General features: G+C 40.0%; 1 protein-coding gene across 1 annotated transcript; it reads right to left on the minus strand.

The window, feature by feature from the left end:
• Positions 1-210: 210 nt before the first annotated feature.
• LOC112230422 (zinc finger protein 501) lies at positions 211-15,854 on the minus strand. The gene is made up of 4 exons (XM_042313073.1): positions 15,803-15,854; positions 14,712-14,809; positions 14,404-14,581; positions 211-1,724 (listed from the first exon to the last, which is right to left on the minus strand). The coding sequence occupies exons 1-4, from the start codon at positions 15,852-15,854 to the stop codon at positions 742-744; spliced, it is 1,311 nt and encodes a 436-aa protein (XP_042169007.1). The 3' UTR covers positions 211-741.
• Positions 15,855-19,972: the final 4,118 nt, after the last annotated feature.

Below are 19,972 nucleotides of genomic sequence, written 5' to 3' on the forward strand. Positions count from 1 at the left end.
AATAATAGTGAAGACATCAAAACTATGAAATAACACACATGGAACCATTTCGTAGCCAAAAAAGTGTTAAACAAATCAAAATATATTTGAGATTCTTCAAAGTAACCACCCTTTGTCTTGATGACAGCTTCGCACACTCTTGGCATTCTCTCAACCAGCTTCATGAGGTTGTCACCCGGAATGCATTTCAATTAACAGGTGTGCCTTGTTAAAAGTTAATTTGTGCAATTTCTTTCCTTCTTAATGTGTTTGAGCCAATCAGTTGTGTTGTGACAAGGTAGGGGTGGTATACTGAAGACAGCTAAATGATAGTCCATCATTACTTTAAGATGTGAAGGTCAGTGATTCCGGGAACATTTCAACAACTTAAAAGAAAAAGAGAAAAGTCAGAACAATTCTCAGTCAAAAACAACAGCCAGAACAAAACCTCTGTATTCTTTCAGGTCCTCTAACACTACACAGCCCATTCAAATAAGAAAAGCTTGATGATGAGTTGGTTCTTTGAATCAGCTGTGCTCGGGCACAAACCAAACCCTCACCCAGAAAACACATCCACAAACACAATCCTTTATAATACATGCAGGAGGAAAAAAACCCGAAAGTCAAGACACATTCAGAGTGTCTGGGGACTACTGTCCCATCATGTATTGGGCCTTCATCTGTCCTCTGTTCCACTGTTCAGTCTATATCTGTCCTATGTCCTACTGTTCAGCAGCCTACATCTGTCCTATGTCTCACTGTTCAGCCTACGTTCTTATCTCCTGTGTGTATTATCTCATGTCTTTTCATGTGTCTTAACTGGGTAAAACGCTTTCCACACTGGGAGCAGTGATGAGGCTTCTCTCCCGTGTGCGTCCTCTCATGTCTTCTCAGGTCCCCTAACCAGGCAAAACTCTTTTCACACTGGGAGCAGTGGTATGGCTTCTCCCCTGTGTGTATTCTCTCATGCTGGTTCAGTTGTCCTTTCAGCTTAAAACTCTTTCCACACTGGGGGCAGTGATGAGTCTTATTTCCTGTGTGTGTCCTCTCATGTCTTTTCAGGCTCGCTAACAAGGAAAAACTCTTTCCACACTGGGAGCATTGGAAAGGTTTATCGCCTGTGTGTGTCCTCTCATGTCTTTTCAGGCACCCTGATGAGGAAAATCTCTTTACACAAAGGGAGCAGGGGTAAGGCTTCTCCCTTGTATGCAGTATCTTATGCTCTTTCAGACTTTCTAACTGGGTAAATCTCTTTCCACACTGGGAGCAGTAGTAAGGCTTCTCTCCTGTGTGTATTCTCTCGTGTATTTTCAGGCTCCCTAACTCGGTAAAACTGTTTTCACACTGGGAGCAGTGGTAAGGCGTCTCCCTTGTGTGATTTATCTCGTGTATTTTCAAGCTCCCTAACACTGTAAAACTCTTTCCGCAAAGGGAGCAGTGATAAGGCTTCTCCGCTGTGTGCAAAGTCTTGTGGCCTTTCAGGTCCCACAACTGGTTAAAACCCTTTCCACAGTGGGAGCAGTGGTACGGCTTTTCTCCTGTATGTATTCTCTCATGCCGCTTCAAGTTTCCTAACTGGTTAAAACCTTTTTCACACTTGGAGCAGTGGTATGGCTTTTCTCCTGTATGTATTCTCTCATGTGTTTTCAGGTCCCCTAACTGGTTAAAACCCTTTCCACAGTGGGAGCAGTGGTGTCGTCTTGCTGGTTTGGACGTCTCTGGTTCCTCTGAGTCTGGTCTTTCTCCTGCAAAATACATAGTGTTTCTTTAAATAGAGACCTGAATGAAACCTCCACAACTATCTTGCGAGGAGGTTGAATTCAAATCAGATCCCTCAATATTATTATTTGACCCTGCTGGTCATCTATGATCGTTTGAACATCTTGGCCATGTAGTGTTATAATCTCCACCTGGCACAGCCAGAAGAGGACTGGCCACCCCTCAGAGCCTGGTTCCTCTCTAGGTTTCTTCCTAGATTCCGGCCTTTCTAGGGAGTTTTTCTAGCCACCGTGCTTCTACATCTACATTGCTTGCTGTTTGGGGTTTTAGGCTGGGTTTCTGTATAGCATTTTGTGACATCGGCTGATGTAAAAAGGGCTTTATAAATACATGTGATTGAATAACCCGAGGCCAGATTACAAAAAAAAATCTAATTTAAAAGAATCTTGGTGTAATTTGAATAAGTAGGAGTCATTTTTTACTTTTCCAAAAGCTGAAGGTTGACTGAAAATGACTTGCATTGCTACAGGAAGGAGAAGAGGAATCATGGCATTGACAAACTATATTTAGTGGAGCCAAATCTTTTAGCCCATTCCAACTCTAGTGGAGCTGTGGTGGTAATGAGCTGTGTAGTAGCCTGTATTCTGGTTATCTGTGGTAGTAATGAGCTGTGTAGTAGCCCTATCTGATTATCTGTGGTAGTAATGAGCTGTGTAGTAGCCCTATGTGGTTATCTGTGGTAGTAATGAGCTGTGTAGTAGCCTGTACTCTGTTTATCTGTGGTAGTAATGAGCTGTGTAGTAGCCCTATCTGATTATCTGTGGTAGTAATAAGCTGTGTAGTAGCCCTATCTGATTATCTGTGGTATTAATGAGCTGTGTAGTAGCCCTATCTGGTTATCTGTGGTAGTAATGAGCTGTGTAGTAGCCTGTACTCTGGTTATCTGTGGTAGTAATGAGCTGTGTAGTAGCCCTATCTGATTATCTGTGGTAGTAATGAGCTGTGTAGTAGCCCTATCTGATTATCTGTGGTAGTAATGAGCTGTGTAGTAGCCCTATCTGATTATCTGTGGTATTAATGAGCTGTGTAGTAGCCCTATCTGGTTATCTGTGGTAGTAATGAGCTGTGTAGTAGCCCTATCTGGTTATCTGTGGTAGTAATGAGCTGTGTAGTAGCCCTATCTGGTTATCTAATAGACCTAGGCCAACGACGCATCATTTATTTCCTCAGCTTTCCTCCACTGTGGCCTCAGTTTGCCTTTCACTCCTCATTGAATTTTTCCATCTTGGTATTGTTTTCTCAATCTCACTTCCTGTGAGATTTGTCATTCCGAATATATATATGTGATTGACAAATAGCATAGAATCAGACTTTCCAAAATTATTCACATTTTAAAAGCTGCAACATTAGGATTTTAAAACACTTCATTAGAACAGTTTGGAAAATACTAACTTGAATTTTGTCTTAATACTGTTATGATATTTAAATTAGTAGGTTATTTTTGGACGTTTGGTTCCAATTGGGGGCGGGGCTTGCATGCATCATTTCTGTCTTGATAATGCTTTGTTATAAACGTTTGTTCAAATTTCTCATGTGATTTTCATATCTTGCTATTGTTCCTTCTCTCTCTCATTATTACTTGAGGGTTCCCATGTTTTAGGTTATTCAAAAATAACTAACTTTCTGATAAAGCCTAGAACCCTGTTAGATGTATTCATTGTTTGATCATGAAATCTAACCGGCATTAAACTGAGTGTCTTAATAGACCAAGTCGTATCACCGCCCCCAGGTGGTGAAGGTAGGAAACAACACATCCACTCCGCTGAGCCTCAACACTGGATCAAATGGAGAGAAAATAGAACATGTGAGCAATAAGACACCCGAGTGTCCGCTATAAAAATAGACTTCAGCTATTGGCCCGGATCATCCAATGTTCAACAGAGAAAATAATAATTTCTGATTGGATATTTTGCACTCTTTTATACAGACCCCTTGACTTTTTCCACATTTTGTTACATTACAGCCTTGTTCTAAAAAGGATTACATTTATTTTACTCCGATTTTTATTCTACACACAATACCCCACAATGACAAAGCGAAAACAGGTTTGTATACATTTTTGCAAATGTATTTAAACAAAATCTGGAACTGATTTACATAAGTATTCAGACCCTTAACTCAGTACTTGATGAAGCAGACTCACTCTACCCCTGATACCAAGTTAATTTTTGTTAAGGTCGGCAGGTAGCCCAGTGGGGAGGTTAGATCATTGGACCAGTAACCGAAAGGTTGCAAGATCAAATCCCTGAGATGAGGTAAAAGGTAAAAATCTGTCGTTCTGCCACTGAACAAGGCAGTTGTTGTTGAACCCACTGTTCCTAGGCCGTCATTGAAAATAACATTTTGTTCTTAACTGACATGTCTAGTTAAATAAAGGTAAAATGTAAAAAATTAAAAGGTGCGAAAATGAACTAAACGATTTGGTTTCTTTTTGATCATGGAAGATTGAATAAGCGTACGTGAAACTGTTTGCTTGGAATAATTTGTAGCTGTCGTTTCTATCTGAGCATTAGAGAACCCCCGACTCAGTTTCCCCTCACAGAAAACACGCGCTACCGTAAAGTGTCGTCTATCCACTTAAAATAAAATTCAGGCAGAAACAGATGCATGGGTGGCTTGACCGCCTTTTGCGAATTACGGCTCATTTGACCAAATCAAATGTAATTATATAGCTCTTCTTACATCAGCTGATATCTCAAAGTGCTTTGTTCCACTGTTTTTAAAACAGCACTTACTGGTGTTAATCAGATCTCCAGTCTCCTCCAACGGGACAGTAATCTCCCCTCCTTCATTCCCTCTTTCATTCTTAAAGATTCTTCCTCTTCTTTCACCTTAAATATTCTTCCTCTTTCAATGTAAATTCTTCCTCTTTCACGTCTTTCTCCTCTTCTTTCACTGTAACAGCCTCATCCTCTACTTCTTGTTTAACTATAACAGTCTCACCCTCTACTTCTTGTTTAACTGTGACAGCCTCCTCTTCCTTCCCCTCTTTCACGAGAACATCTTTCTCCGTCCAGCAGACCTCCTCTTCTTTAGCAGGGAGGGAGTAGCTTAGTGAGCTCATGGTCGAGGATGTTAGAAAGTAAGCTAGTTAGCATTAGCCTAATGTTACTTAGCTAGATGGCTAACAACGTAAATAGTAAATTAAATAGAGTAATTTGTAAATACGCAGACAGTGTGTTTAAAACACTGAGGTTAATATACACAAAAATGGCCAAAAGGCTTCAATGTTATAGTTTTATGTTGGCTAGCACGCTACCGAGGTGGCTGAATTGCTGTTGTCGAAAAAACATCCCGTCCACTACATTATACGTCACGGAAGAGGCGTCACCTGAAAGACTCATCGCCACCTGCTGACTGGAGTGAGTAACACAGTTGAACAAAAACAATATTCTGGAAAACGTAAAAAAAATAATTGTTAAATAATAATTGTTAAATAACCAGTTCTCTTACTTCTTACATATATTAATTTCCTCTACGCAAATGTAGAGGCTGAATAGGGATTTGTACATTATGAATAAACCCTGTTAGGAATCAAATCAAATCAAATCAAATGTATTTATATAGCCCTTCGTACATCAGCTGATATCTCAAAGTGCTGTACAGAAACCCAGCCTAAAACCCGAAACAGCAAGCAATGCAGGTGTAGAAGCATGGTGGCTAGGAAAAACTCACTAGAAAGGCCAAAACCTAGGAAGAAACCTAGAAAGGAACCAGGCTATGTAGGGTGGCCAGTCCTCTTCTGGCTGTGCCGGGTGGAGATTATAACAGAACATGGCCTAGATGTTCAAATGTTCATAAATGACCAGGATGGTCAAATAATAATAATCACAGGCAGAACAGTTGAAACTAGAGTAGCAGCATGGCCAGGTGGACTGGGGACAGCAAGGAGTCATCATGTCAGGTAGTCCTGAGGCCTGGTCCTAGGGCTCAGGTCCTCCGAGAGAGAGAGAGAAAGAGAGAATTAGAGAGAGCACAATTAGATTCACACAGGACACCGAATAGGACAGGAGAAGTACTCCAGATATAACAAACTGACCCTAGCCCCCCGACACATAAACTACTGCAGCATAAATACTGGAGGCTGAGACAGGAGGGGTCAGGAGACACTGTGGCCCCATCTGAGGAATCAACCCTGTTAGCTTAACCCCAACCCTAACCTTAACCCCATAAACCCAACCACTAGCCTAGCTAATGTTAGCCACAACAAATAGAAATTCGTAACACATCATACGAAATGGAGTGTCTCGGCTTTAACCGTAATCACAATTAAAATTACAATTGAACCAAAGTGGAATAGACCTTGAATTGACGTCTGTTCCCAGTGGGTTGCTAGTTATAAATATCTTTGATAGTCTAGTGTCTGGCTACCAAAGCAAGCCAGCTAGCTACTAGCAAAGTAAATATGACATTAAATGGGACAACCAGCCATATCCGAGAGAAGTGCGTTTAAAACACAGCGGCAAATATACGCAGAAAGCGCTGTAGCCATTTCCTGCAGTCATTTATGCTGCAATTATTTATTTATTTACATTTATTTCAGAATTTCGTTGTAAATAAAGGCTCATTCAAAACATCCCGACAAAAATCTGGTGTTTCTATGTCAAACAGTTTTGTTATATTTCTTCTGTGATGTATATAGAGTGTAATAAACAAACCCAAAACCAAGAATCACTCTGTGTGACCCTGATTTAGCCCCCTTTGCAGTAAAAGGTGAAGAGCTTCAATGTTTCGGCTCTGTTGGTTACCTGACCAGCTTGTCCACTGATTATACGTCACACTGGCCACACCATTTACTACCGACTGAAGTTGGTAAATGCGCTGAACTAGGAAACTCAAACATTCCTGACTTGCTGATTAGTTGAACGCAAGTTTCCTAGTTCCGACTAGCACGTGAACGTGGTAAAAATCTTTATTTTATTTTTTATTTTCAGACAAAACTTTTATTTTTCATGTATTTTTATTTAAACTATATGGATACATACAAAAGAGAAGCATGTGTTGATCAGAACAGATTTTTAATGAGCAAGTTTATAAAACATAGGCTACTATACTACACATCTGCATTTAGGATATCAATAATCAAACAGATCATCTCACAATATGCAGCTGGATCTATACTGCTCCTACATAGTATAACAATACATCATGTATATAATGAACAGACTAGGTCTATACTGCTCCTACATGGTGTAACAATACATCATGTATATAATGAACAGACTAGGTCTATACTGCTCCTACATGGTTTAACAATACATCATGTAGATGTATATAATGAACAGACTAGGTCTATACTGCTCCTACATGGTGTAACAATACATCATGTATATAATGACCAGACTAGGTCTATACTGCTCCTACATGGTGTAACAATACATCATGTAGATGTATATAATGAACAGACTAGGTCTATACTGCTCCTACATGGTGTAACAATACATCATGTAGATGTATATAATGAACAGACTAGGTCTATACTGCTCCTACATGGTGTAACAGTACATCATGTAGATGTATATAATGAACAGACTAGGTCTATACTGCTCCTACATGGTGTAACAATACAACATGTAGATGTATATAATGAACAGACTAGGTCTATACTGCTCCTACATGGTGTAACAATACATCATGTAGATGTATATAATGAACAGACTAGGTCTATACTGCTCCTACATGGTGTAACATGGTGTAACAACACATCATGTCGATGTATATAATGAACAGACAAGGTCTATACTGCTCCTACATGCTTGCCACAGATTGCGTGCAAGGATTCAAAATCATCACAGCACAGCTACATCATTCCATACATCAGAAGGCTGGTGCGGCAGGGTAGCCTAGTGGTTAGAGCATTGGACTAGTAACCGGGAAGGTTGCAAGTTCAAACCCCCGAACTGACAAGGTACAAATCAGGTACAGTGAATTTGTTCTTTAACTGACTTGCCTAGTTAAATAAAGGTAAAATAAAAAAATAAGAGAACTGACTAAACATCTCACCAATTGCTCTGCCAGGTACAATGGAAAGCTTGTCAAAAATCTGAAAGAAGCAGATGAGCAGAAGAAGCCACACCAGATGGGACACCAATGTAGAGTTGGGCTGTATATTGTGATTAAACAGTGAAATAAGACCTGTACATGTGACGTTGTTTGTTACTTTTTTTTTAAAACTACTACTAAGTACATTCACAACTATTTTAAATACATCCAAATAATTTTAATATTTATTATTGTACTGTCTTTCAAATTCTTAATATGATATGTAGTTGAAGAATTTGTAAATACATTCCATTATTCAACTGGTTGTTTTTTCATATCTAGGTGATGTAAACACTGGTTTTGAAATGAATGAAGCCCTGCTCCAATGGTGTCTTCTACCTGTGTGTGTCTCTCATTTTCTTTCATGCCCCTTAACTGAAGAAAACCCTTTCTACACTGGGAGCAAAGGCGAGTCTACACTCATGTGTGTGTTCTCTCGTGTGTTTTTAGGTGCACTAACTGAACAAAACCCTTTCTACACTGGGAGCAAAGGTGAGGCTACACTCATGTGTGTCCTCTCGTGTGTTTTTAGGTGCACTAACTGAACAAAACCCTTTCCACCCTGGGAACAGATGTGAGGCTTCTCTCCTGAGTGTGCCCTTTCGTGCATTTTTAGATTCCCTAAATGGGTCAAACTTTTTCCACACTGGGAGCAGTGGAAAGGCTTCTCTCCTGCGTGTGTCATTTTATGCCTTTTCAGGCTCACTACCCAGTTAAACCCCTTTCCACACTGAGAGCACTGGAATGGTTGTTCTCGTGTGTATTCTCATATGCTCTTTCAGATGCCATGAGTGAATATATCCCTTTCCACACCGAGAGCATTGGAAAGGCCTCTCTACTAAGTGTGTTCTCTCATGTGATTTCAGGTCCCCTGATGAGAAAATGTCTTTTCACACTGGGAGCATTGATACGGCTTCTCTCCAGTGTGTGTTCTTTCATGCACTTTTAAATGCCCTGACTGTCCAAAACTCTTTCCACACTGAGAGCAGTGATGAGGCTTCTCCCCTGTATGTGTTCTTTCATGATCTTTCAGCTTCCCTCTCTGGGTAAAACTCTTTCCACACTGGGAGCATTGGAATGGCTTCTCTCCTGTGTGTATTCTTTCATGGTCTTTCAGATGCGATGACTGGATAAATCCCTTTCCACACTGAGAGCATTGGAAAGGCCTCTCTACTAAGTGTGTTTTCTCATGTGATTTCAGGTACCCTGATGACAAAAATGTCTTTTCACACTGGGAGCATTGATACGGCTTCTCTCCAGTGTGTGTTCTTTCATGCACTTTTAAATGCCCTGACTGTCCAAAACCCTTTCCACACTGAGAGCAGTGATGAGGCTTCTCACCTGTATGTCTTCTTTCATGATTTGTCAGCTTCCCTCTCTGGGTAAAACTCTTTCCACACTGGGAGCATTGGAATGGCTTCTCTCCTGTGTGTATTCTTTCATGCTCTTTCAGATGCGATGACTGGATAAATCCCTTTCCACACTGAGAGCATTGGAAAGGCCTCTCTACTAAGTGTGTTTTCTCATGTGATTTCAGGTCCCCTGATGACAAAAATGTCTTTTCACACTGAGAGCAGTGATGAGGCTTCTCACCTGTATGTCTTCTTTCATGCACTTTTAGATCACTTGACTGTCCAAAACCCTTTCCACACTGGGAGCATTGGAATGGCTTCTCCCCTGTATGTGTTCTCTTATGTTGTTTCAGGTGCCCTAACCGGATAAATCGCTTTCCACACTGGGAACAGTGGTGGGGTCTTGCTGGTTTGGATGTCACTGGGGCCGATTCCCCTGTAGGACTCTTCCTAGTGTCAGAGCGAGAGTCTGGCCTCTCTCCTGTCAAAGACAAACATAGTATTTGGTTAAAACAAAACGAATGAAACCTACACATGATAAAAATGTCTTATGCGGTTTAATCAAGTCTAGATTCCTCATTGGAAAATAAGTAGTTTGGATCCTGAATGGATCCTGAATAATGATTGGTTGATACACATTTGCAATAATCCACTGGTAATACATGTTAAAAGTTCCATTTGAATTATCCCAAAAGATCCACTGTCCCACAGCCCAGCCAGGCCATTTATAAACTAATCTCCACTGTCCCACAGCCCAGCCAGGCCATTTATAAACTAATCTCCACTGTCCCACAGCCCAGCCAGGCCATTTATAAACTAATCTCCATAGTCCTGCCAGGAAATGTATAAACTAATCTCCACTGTCCGACAGCAAAGCCAGGCCATTTATAAACTAATCTCCACTGTCCCACAGCCCAGCCAGGCCATTTATAAACTAATCTCCACTGTCCCACAGCCCAGCCAGGCCATTTATAAACTAATCTCCACTGCCCCACAGCCAGCCAGGCCATTTATAAACTAATCTCCACTGCCCCACAGCCCAGCCAGGTAATTTATAAACTAATCTCCACTGCCCCACAGCCCAGCCAGGTAATTTATAAACTAATCTCCACTGGAAGAAAAGCATATAAGCATACGGTCATCATTAACCCATGGCTACTAGCCTACCATTTGGTTTGGAACAGAGGGACATCATTAACCCATGGCTACTAGCCTACCATTTGGTTTGGAACAGAGGGACATCATTAACCCATGGCTACTAGTCTAACATTATTATCAATACACTATAAAGGACTGTTTCAACCCTGTGGATTATCATCATCAACACACTATAAAGGACTGTTTCAGCCCTGTGGATTAATATCAACACACTATAAAGGACTGTTTCAACCCTGTGGATTATCATTAACACTATAAAGGACTGTTTCAACCCTGTGGATTAATATCATCAACACACTATAAAGGACTGTTTCAACCCTGTGGATTATTATCAACACACTATAAAGGACTGTTTCAACCCTGTGGATTATCATCAACAACACACTATTAACTTCTTGGGATAGGGGGCAGCATTGGGAAGTTTGGATGAAAAGCGTGCCCAGAGTAAACTGCCTGTTTCTCAGGCCCAGAAGCTAGATTATGCATATAAGTAGTAGATGTGGATAGAAAACACTCTAAAGTTTCCAAAACTGTTAAAATAATATCTATGAGTATAACAGAACTCATACGGCAGCCAAAAACCTGAGACAAAATCCAACCAAGAAGTGGGAAATCTGAGATTCGTAGTTTAAAAAAAAAGTGATTGCCTCTCCAATATCCTGTGTCTATGGGGTCAGATTACACTTCCTAAGGCTTCCACTAGATGTCACCAGTCTTCTATTGTGAAAGGGGAGAGAATAAGACCACTCAAAGCAGGTGGCTCAGCTGAAAGCCTTTAGTTGTTTATCGCGCGTGGCCATGAGCTCTGTTCCCTTTCATTTCTAATGAAACAACGGAATAGTCCAGTTGGAATATTATTGAAGATTTATGATAAAAACATCCTAAAGATTGATTATATACATCGTTTGACATGTTTCTACGAACTGTAATGGAATGGACTACATGCCCAAACAAAAAGGAGGTATTTGGACATAAAGATGAACTTTATGGAACAAAACTAACATTTATTGTCTAACATGGAGACCTGGGAGTGCCATCAGATGAAGATAATCAAAGGTAAGTGATTAATTTGAACGCTATTTCTGACTTTTGTGACACCTCTCCTTGGTTGGAAAATGGTTGTATGGTTTTCTGTGGCTAGGCGCTGTCCTAACATAATCGCATCACGGTCACTGTGGTTGGATTTACAACAAGTGTATCTTTAAAATGGTGTATAATACTTGTATGTTTGAGGAATTTTAATTATGGGATTTCTGTTGTTTTGAAATTGGCGCCCTGCAGTTTCACTAGCTGCTGAAGAGGACGCTACCGTCTCACGTACCCTAGAGAGGTTAAACATAAAATAAGTAAATAAGTAATTTAAAGTGTTAGTCCAAAACTTGTTTTTACGACGAAGATACAAAGCACATCAGTAAAAATCTCTCCGTTGTTGAAAGGGTTCGACACATTGCTGTTTAATTGGACCAATTTCTTATTTAGAGATTCACAGATTTTCAACATTTTGATTATCGCTGATGTCATATTTTGTGTAAAGTAAAAATAAAGTGAAATATTTTGTTTTGATGTTCCTAAAACTGATAGTAACTACAATAAACAAAAATATAAACGCAACATGTAAAGTGTTAGATGTTACATGAGATGAAAAAAGATGGCAGAATTCTTAACATCCCTGTTAGTCAACATTTATTCTTTGCCAAGATAATCCATCCACCTCACAGGTGTGGCATATCAAGAAGCTGATTGAACAGCTTTATTATTACACAGGTGCACCTTGTGCTGGGGATAATAAAAGGCCACTCTAACATGTGCAGTTGTGTCACACAACCATGCCACAGTTGTCTCAGAGGGAGCGGGCAATTGGCATGCTGACTGCAGGAATGTCCACTGGAGCTGTTGCCATGGAATTGAATGTACAACACAAGTCAAAAGTTTGGACTCACCTACTAAAGGGTTATTCTTTATTTTTACTATTTTCTGCATTGTAGAATAATAGTTTAGACCTCAAACTATGTATTAACCACAAGTGTTAAAACCGCTTTGGTTGCGGTATTTTGACGTCCGGATGAAAAGCGTTCCCAAAGTAAACCGCCTGCTACTCAGGCCAAGAAGCTAGGGTATGCATATAATTGGTAGATTTGGATAGAAAACACTCTAAAGTTTCCAAAACTGTTAGATTAATGTCTGTGAGTACAACAGAACTGAAATGGCAGGCGAAACCCCGAGGACAACCCCCCAAAAAAATTCAGCATATCACTGATTTCAATGGCTGGCACTTTTATAATGGGGCGAAATTCTCCCAGATTGTAGTTCTTTGGGCTTCCACTAGATGTCAACAGTCTTGAGAAAGAGTTTCAGGCTTTATTTTTTTAAATGAGGGAGAAGTTGTAGTTTTTCTAAGTGGCTCCCATATTGGCTGTAGTGTTTCCAAGCGCATGGCCAAGAGAGCGCTTTCTTTTTGTTTGTCTCAGGTAAAGACAATAACTATTCTCGGTCTTCAATTTTATAGATTATTTACATATTAGGGTATCTAAGGTTTAATTATAAATGTTGTTTTGACTTGTTTGGATAAGTTTATGAGTAACGTTTGGGGTTCATTCATTTGTATGCATTTTGATGAAGGGAAATCGGTGGATTATTGACTGAAGGGTGCCAGCTGAACTGAGTTTTTATGGATATAAAGAAGGACTTTATCGAACAAAATGACCATTTGTGATATATCTGGGACCTTTGGAGTGCCAACAGAAGAAGATCCTCAAAGGTAATGCATATATTATATCGCTATTTCTGACTATCGTGTCACAACTGCCTGCTTGAAATCTGGGTTTCATGTTTTTGTATGTGGGGCGCTATCCTCAGATAATCACATGGTTTGCTTTCGCCGTAAAGCCTTTTTGAAATCTGACACCGGGGCTGGATTAACAAGAAGTTAAGCATTATTTTGATGTATTACACTTGTATTTATATGACTGTTATTAAATATTTATATTTCTGTTGTTTGAATTCCATGTGTTTTTTAATAGTTTTGATGTCTTCACTTATTATTATTCTACAATAGAAAAGTCCAAATTAAAAAAAAAAAAACTTCAATGAGTAGGTGTTCTAAAGCTTTTGACCAGTAGTGTAGAATAATATATTTGTAGATCAGATGGTAATGAGGCAATACAGACCACATTGAAGTGTCTGGAGTTTAGTTTGCCTGTTCTACAGTCTAGTAAAGAAAGGGGGGGTTGACTGGGACAGGCAATGTCACATCTATAATGTTTTTAGGAAAAGGTTTTGTAAAACAAGCACCTTACATCAGATCATCTTGAAACTTTCTCTCTAAAGCTAACTTTCATCAAGGATTTATATGGTCTATTGGTTTCTCTCTAAAGCTAACTTTCATCAAGGTTTTATATGGTCTACTGGTTTCTCTCTTTTCATTGGCAGAATCCTTTTTCAGTGTTATGATATTCATAACATCCATATACACCAGTCTATCTTCCTGTCAACTAACAGAACTCTGCTGGTTGTCCTGGTAACAGATACCAGTCCACCTTCCTGTCAACTAACAGAACTCTGCTGGTTGTCCTGGTAACAGATACCAGTCCACCTTCCTGTCAACTAACAGAACTCTGCTGGTTGTCCTGGTAACAGATACCAGTCCACCTTCCTGTCAACTAACAGAACTCTGCTGGGACACTGTAAAGTCCATGGAGAATAAGAACACCTCCTCCCTGCTGCCCACTGCACTGAAGATAGGAAACACTGTCACCACTGATAAATCCACCATAATTGAGAATTTCAACAAGCATTTTTCTATGGCTGGCCATGCTTTCCACCTGGCTACTCCTACCCCGGTCAACAGCACTGCACCCCCCACAGCAACTCGCCCAAGCCTTCCCCATTTCTCTTTCTCCCAAATCCAGTCAGCTGATGTTCTGACAGAGCGGCCAGTCTATCTTCCTGTCAACTAGCAGAACTGTGATGGTTGTCATGGTAACTCATACCAGTCCATCTTCTTGTCAACTAACAGAACTCTGCTGGTTGTCCTGGTAACAGATACCAGTGGACAGATCTATTGTATTTGTTCAAACTAAACTACAGCACTTACTTTGATGAGTCAAATCTGATCCTTTCATCTCTTCTCCTCCTCTCACAGTTCCACTCAGCCCCGTTGTTTTCCTGCAGTCCACCAGCAGCACAGACAACCTCTTCATACCCAGCAGTAAGGTGCTACTGGGAGAGGCACGACACGGGGACTCCGGGAGGGAGGAAGGGCTAGCGTTGTCCTGGTAACCATAAAGAGGGAACACAGACACATATCATTATGGATGCTGATGTCACTGTTGTCATAAAGTGCTTTACAGAAACCCAGCCCCCGATAGAGCAAGCTGTATGCTAGACCAGACCAAGCTGTACCATCTTGTGTGCTGATCTGGAGAGACTCTTTTCTTCCTCGTCAGCATCAGGATGTTGTTGAGGCTCCCCAGAGGATCCAGGATAGTCGTGTCTCTCTCCTGTGTGAACAATCATAGGGTCTTACAAGAGGCATTAATATCTCTGAACAGGGCCTACAATTTAATGAGAAGATTAACGAGAAGTGTATCTTTAAAATGGTGGATAATACTTGTATGTTTGAGGAATTTTAATAATGAGATTTCTGTTGTTTGAATTTGGCGCCCTGCAATCACTAGCATCCAGAACGATCCCAGAGAGGTTAAGGACTGTTTCAACCCTGTGGATTATCATCAACACACTATAAAGGACTGTTTCAACCCTGTGGATTATCATCAACACACTATAAAGGACTGTTTCAACCCTGTGGATTATTATCAACACACTATAAAGGACTGTTTCAACCCCGTGGATTATTATCAACACACTATAAAGGACTGTTTCAACTAGAGGTCGACCGATTATGATTTTTCAACGCCAATACCGATTATTGGAGGACCAAAAAAGACAGAGTGACGTTTGAAACACTATTAGCGCACACCCAGCTAACTAGCTAGCCATTTCACAATAATCTACAGGGTTGAGTTTTTTCAATTCAATAACGCCACAGAGATTTCAATCGGATCGTCCTGTCTTACCTTATAGGCCTAACTCAAATACTACGGACCTAATAAACGCCATAGAGATTTCAATCGGATCGGTCTGTCTAACCTTATAGGCCTAACTCAAATACTACGGACCTAATAAACGCCATAGAGATTTCAATCGGATCGGTCTGTCTAACCTTATGGGCCTAACTCAAATACTACGGACATAAGGCTTTAACAATTCCTACAATACATTTTCTCCAATCTGGGCGTTTCCTTCTCTCCCTATAGCGATGCTGTTTTTCAATGTTAACGTTTTGTTAATGGCCCTGTCTTTGTAGCTTTAACAATTCCTACAATACAGAATAAATTATTCAAGTGTAGAACTTCAGTACAATACCCCTTAAAAAAACATTATTTTTTAAACAACTGCAGAGTTTGTGCCACTGTTTTTAAGACAGTACTCACTGGTGTTAATCAGATCTCCAGTCTCCTCCTCCTCTTTCACCGTGACAGTCATATCTTCCTCTTTCTTCCTCCTCTTTCACTCCCCTAAAAACGTCCTCTTCCTCCTTCACTAACACAGCTTCTTCCTCCCCTTTCCCTGTGACAGTCATCTCCGGATCCTCGCCTTTCACGGTGATACCATCCTCCTCTTCCTCTTTCATGATAATGTTCAGCCCCAGAGCTTCTTTTTCCGACCAGCAGACCTCTTCTTTAATAGGGGTCGAGTAGCTTATTGAGCTCATGGTGGTGGATGTTAGTTGGCTAGCTAGTTAATTAGCATTTTCGACTAGCGTAGTGCTAGGATATCTTAACAAGTTAGCTGACTAACAACATATTTTTGACATTTAATAACTAGCAAGCAGACAGACTGTGTGCTTAAAACCCTACTGTACACAAAATGGTGAAAAGAGCTCCGACGTTTTGGTTTGTATGTTGTATGTTTGCTAGCAAGCTAACTGTTGACGAGTCCGTCTTGCTGTTGAAAAAGCTTCCCGCTCCGTCCACTAGATTATACGTCACGCAATAAAAAAAAAACTTGAAAGACTCACATCGCCATCTGCTGACTGGAGTGGGTAACGCAATTTTGCAAAATATTCACTACACCGTGTTTATTCTGCCAAACAATATGTCATAACAAAATAACCAGATATTTGTTTTCTTATGTAACGGATGTGAAATGGCGGTGGTGCGCGCTAAAATAGCGTTTCAATCGGTGACGTCACTTGCTCTGAGACCTTGAGGTAGTGGTTCCCCTTGCTCTGAGACCTTGAGGTAGTGGTTCCCCTTGCTCTGAGACCTTGAGGTAGTGGTTCCCCATGCTCTGCAAGAGGCCGCGGCTTTTGTGGAGCAGATGGGTAACGATGCTTCGTGGGTGACTGATGTTGATGTGTGCAGAGGGGCCCGGGTATGGGCGAGGGGACGGACTAAAGTTATACTGTTACACTTACTTCTTACCACTTCTGAGAGGCCTTTTGCCTCTTTTACCAGGCCGTCATTATAAACAACAATTTGTTCTTATTTGACCTGTCCTGTACATACATATTTTTATTTTTATTAAAGTAACAGCTAATACTCTCTCCTCTACGCAGATTCTGTCCGTACAACCAGGGTTATAAAATGCATAGCAATATTTTTGCCGCAACACAATTCTCAAAACTGATCGAAACAAGACAGGCTGGAAGAAAAAAAATCGCCTGGATAATAATGTTTGAAATGATTATGCTTCTTCTAGCTATTCTAGTTTAGCCTGGTCGGGATAATCCTACATCCTCTTTGCTCAAGCCGAAACAATAGCTTTAGTAATTCTCTTCTATTTTCCCATCTATTATGTGTAGTTGGTCCTCGATTCCGTTGACAGCGGCAATATGGAACACTGCGGCTTGTTCTTGTCTGCTTCCTGGTCACATGACCACCATGCATGGAGAGAGAGCGAGCGCAGATCAACATATTTCCTGCTGGACGAAGCCTCAGGCATCTTCTTTAAAAATATATATATATATGTTTTTACTCTATAACCCAATGCAATTACTTTCTGTCCTTAGTCATAGGGTTCCACAAAAACAAGAAGTTACCCTTCACAGTATACAGGTGAGTTAGGTGGAAGCCGCTCCTACTCCTCAGAATAATCAGTTATAAACCGTTATAACTTCTACTGACACGCCACTGCTCAGACTGGTAGTTTGTGTATCAACAGAGGCGTCGGACTTGATCAGGTGTTCATCTGTCTGAAGCTACTGAAGTGACGACTTCATGTGGACACAGCTACTGTATAAAGGGCTGCTTGAAGGTTTCCTAGCGATCACCAGAGTTTCTGTCTGCTGTGTTAGATGGATGGACATGAAGGCCATGATACAGTCTCAAGTGTTTTTAAATGTTTATGGTAACTGGAAGTGTTAGAAAAATCAGCCAATGGCCAGAAATGTCAAACTACACAAACAAACAATCTAAGATGACAGAAAAGTGAACAATCAAATACGATCACTAGTCTTAAAGGGATAGTTTTATGGTTTTAGCTTTTCATCCAAACCAAGTTTTACTAGCTGGTTGTTTAGCAGCATCTCTAATCTCCTGGCTCTAAAAACTTTATTTACTAAAGTTTCTATCTCCTGGCTCTAAGCTTTATTTACTAAACTGGTTGTTGTTCTAATCTCCTGGCTCAAAGCATTTACTAAACTGGTTGTTAGCAACATCTCTAACCTCCTGGCTATAAGATTTATTTACTAAATTGGTTGTTAGCAACATCTCAAAGCTTTATTTACTAAACTGGTTGTTAGCAACATCTCATCTCCTGGCTCTAAGCTTTATTTACTAAACTGGTTGTTAGCAACATCTCTAACCTCCTGGCTCTAAGCTTTATTTACTAAACTGGTTGTTAGCAACATCTCTAACCTCCTGGCTATAAGATTTATTTACTAAACTGGTTGTTAGCAACATCTCATCTCCTGGCTCTAAGCTTTATTTACTGAATTGGTTGTTTAGCAACATCTCATCTCCTGGCTCTAAGCTTTATTTACTAAACTGGTTGTTTAGCAACATCTCTAATCTCCTGGCTCTAAGCTTTATTTACTAAACTGGTTGTTTAGCAACATCTCTAATCTCCTGGCTCTAAAAACTTTATTTACTAAACTGGTTGTTTAGCAACATCTCTAATCTCCTGGCTCAAAGCTTTATTTACTAAACTGGTTGTTAGCAACATCTCATCTCCTGGCTCTAAGCTTTATTTACTAAACTGGTTGTTAGCAACATCTCTAACCTCCTGGCTATAAGATTTATTTACTAAACTGGTTGTTAGCAACATCTCTAACCTCCTGGCTCAAAGCTTTATTTACTAAACTGGTTGTTTAGCAACATCTCATCTCCTGGCTCTTTGTTGCAATATAGTGGAGATGGAACCAGTTAGAGATGCATATACAATGAGGAAGGAGCGAGAAGGGCAGACCTCTTGTCCCATACTTTAAAACATTCAATTAACCTTCTTCACACACACAGTTATATCAATGCTTTATTGTGATTGGTTAGGCTGTCTCATAAACACGGTTATATCAATGCTTTATTGTGATTGGTTAGGCTGTCTCATAAACAGGTTATATCAATGCTTTATTGTGATTGGTTAGGCTGTCTCATAAACACGGTTATATCAATGCTTTATTGTGATTGGTTAGGCTGTCTCATAAACACGGTTATATCAATGCTTTATTGTGATTGGTTAGGCTGTCTCATAAACACGGTTATATCAATGCTTTATTGTGATTGGTTAGGCTGTCTCATAAACACGGTTATATCAATGCTTTATTGTGATTGGTTAGGCTGTCTCATAAACACGGTTATATCAATGCTTTATTGTGATTGGTTAGGCTGTCTCATAAACATGGTTATATCAATGCTTTTATTGTGATTATATCATAAACATGGTTATATCAATGCTTTATTGTGATTGGTTAGGCTGTCTCATAAACATGGTTATATCAATGCTTTATTGTGATTGGTTAGGCTGTCTCAAAAACACGGTTATATCAATGCTTTATTGTGATTGGTTAGGCTGTCTCATAAACACGGTTATATCAATGCTTTATTGTGATTGGTTAGGCTGTCTCATAAACACGGTTATATCAATGCTTTATTGTGATTGGTTAGGCTGTCTCATAAACACGGTTATATCAATGCTTTATTGTGATTGGTTAGGCTGTCTCATAAACACGGTTATATCAATGCTTTATTGTGATTGGTTAGGCTGTCTCATAAACATGGTTATATCAATGCTTTATTGTGATTGGTTAGGCTGTCTCATAAACATGGTTATATCTTTATTGTGATTGGTTAGGCTGTCTCATAAATTGTTATATCAATGATTGATTGGTTAGGCTGTCTCAAACACGGTTATATCAATGCTTTATTGTGATTGGTTAGGCTGTCTCATAAACATGGTTATATCAACGCTTTATTGTGATTGGTTAGGCTGTCTCATTGTTGCGAGAATTATGTTCTCAATGTTCAGTCAAAATGTTTATTCACGAGAGCGCTAGTCCGTTGCACAAAACCATTCATATTATACTGGCTCCTTACGCACTTACATTCAAACACAAACAGTAGGTATAATACGCACATACTGTATCACCACCCAGCCGACAAAGA

Source organism: Oncorhynchus tshawytscha, unplaced genomic scaffold (assembly GCF_018296145.1).
Source record: "Oncorhynchus tshawytscha isolate Ot180627B unplaced genomic scaffold, Otsh_v2.0 Un_contig_12590_pilon_pilon, whole genome shotgun sequence".
NCBI classification, from domain to species: domain Eukaryota; kingdom Metazoa; phylum Chordata; class Actinopteri; order Salmoniformes; family Salmonidae; genus Oncorhynchus; species Oncorhynchus tshawytscha.